At 46.8% G+C, this 1292-nt stretch overlaps 1 protein-coding gene across 1 annotated transcript; it reads right to left on the reverse strand.

Moving 5' to 3' along the window:
• Nucleotides 1-48: 48 nt before the first annotated feature.
• Nucleotides 49-1098, reverse strand: TEOVI_000199900 (poly(A) export protein, putative; the record flags this gene model as incomplete). The annotated part of the gene is made up of 1 exon (XM_067225140.1): nucleotides 49-1098. One exon carries the CDS (start codon nucleotides 1096-1098, stop codon nucleotides 49-51), a length of 1050 nt encoding a protein of 349 aa, XP_067081241.1.
• Nucleotides 1099-1292: the final 194 nt, after the last annotated feature.

Genomic DNA, 1292 nt, shown 5'->3' on the forward strand with positions numbered 1-1292 from the left:
ACAATCTCACAACCATAGGTGCTTCATATTCTTCGAAAAATAGAATAACTATCTTGCTTTCAGCTGTGTAGGATTAGCAGATCTTATGTGTATTGTATGAGGCTCGTTCGTAATCGCGCGCGTCTTTCCCATTGCCCAATCATAGCTACGTGCGTACGCAAGCAAAGAGCAGTCGGCACTAATGTCTCCGGCGGAAATCGAGTTATTCCTGTTTGGCAACTTCGGATCATTTTCATAGCATACGTTGCACCTCTTTTTATAATCCCAGACGGCAATGCGACCATCCCCACCACCAGTTATCATTCGTCCGGTCTTCGAATCTATCGAGCAGAAATTCGTTTGGTGCATATAGAAAACATTGTTCTCTTCAACGACATGAGCTTTAAATGTGCAGCCACTTTCTTGTCTCAAAGGAATGAACGATACCCTCCCCTCCGAGCTCCCAACGGCAACCCCATCATGCTGAGGTGAACAAGCAACACATCGTAAACTGAACTTCATCATTTTGGGGGGGTCCAGTTCCATCACCTTCGACATAAACTGCATGTTAAAAACGTGCACTTTGCGTCCGGTGACGCATGCGGCCATAGGAAACGATCTTTGCGCATCAAGTGCAAATATCGGCTCACCAAGTAAATCCTCCTTAACAGGTCGCGGCTGCTTCATGTCCCAGTATCGTAACTTACCATCCCAACTTCCTGTTATTAACATGTCACCTCCGGTTGGTGACAACACGTAGGACAGGCAACTAATCGGAAGGTCGTGGGATGCGACAACGGTTTTTTGACCAGTCGTTAGATTCCACATCGTTGCGCTCTTGTCACACCCACCAAAGAACACCCTGCCATCTTCCGAAAACGACATATCCAAAATTGGGGCGCCACTTTCTGCAAGGCTTAACGGTTTGGAACTAATGGCTGCGCTTCTGGACGAATTATCAACCTGCCATACACGACAACTTTTGTCCCATGATGTTGCGCCTACAAGCAACAGCGGACATCCTGCAGGGGAGAAACGGATCGAGCTTATGGTATCACCTGGTGGGCTTTGCACCTCGTGTGCACCTTTACCCTGGTCGCATGAGTAAAACGGAAACATACAGATTGGTCGACTTACCTCTATTCTACCTAAATAAAACCAATCGAATGTAGTAAAAAGTGCCGACAACACAGTAAACTATATACCGCAGCGATCAGCTCGGCTACAGTAATAGAACCAAACGACGCCCGCATACGGTGGTCTCCTACGCCACACCCTGAGGAACAGTTGAAGAGACATAGTAAAAAAAAAAA

The sequence above is a fragment of the Trypanosoma equiperdum genome, assembly GCF_001457755.1.
Source record: "Trypanosoma equiperdum strain OVI genome assembly, contig: ctg_473, whole genome shotgun sequence".
Lineage (NCBI taxonomy): Eukaryota > Euglenozoa > Kinetoplastea > Trypanosomatida > Trypanosomatidae > Trypanosoma > Trypanosoma equiperdum.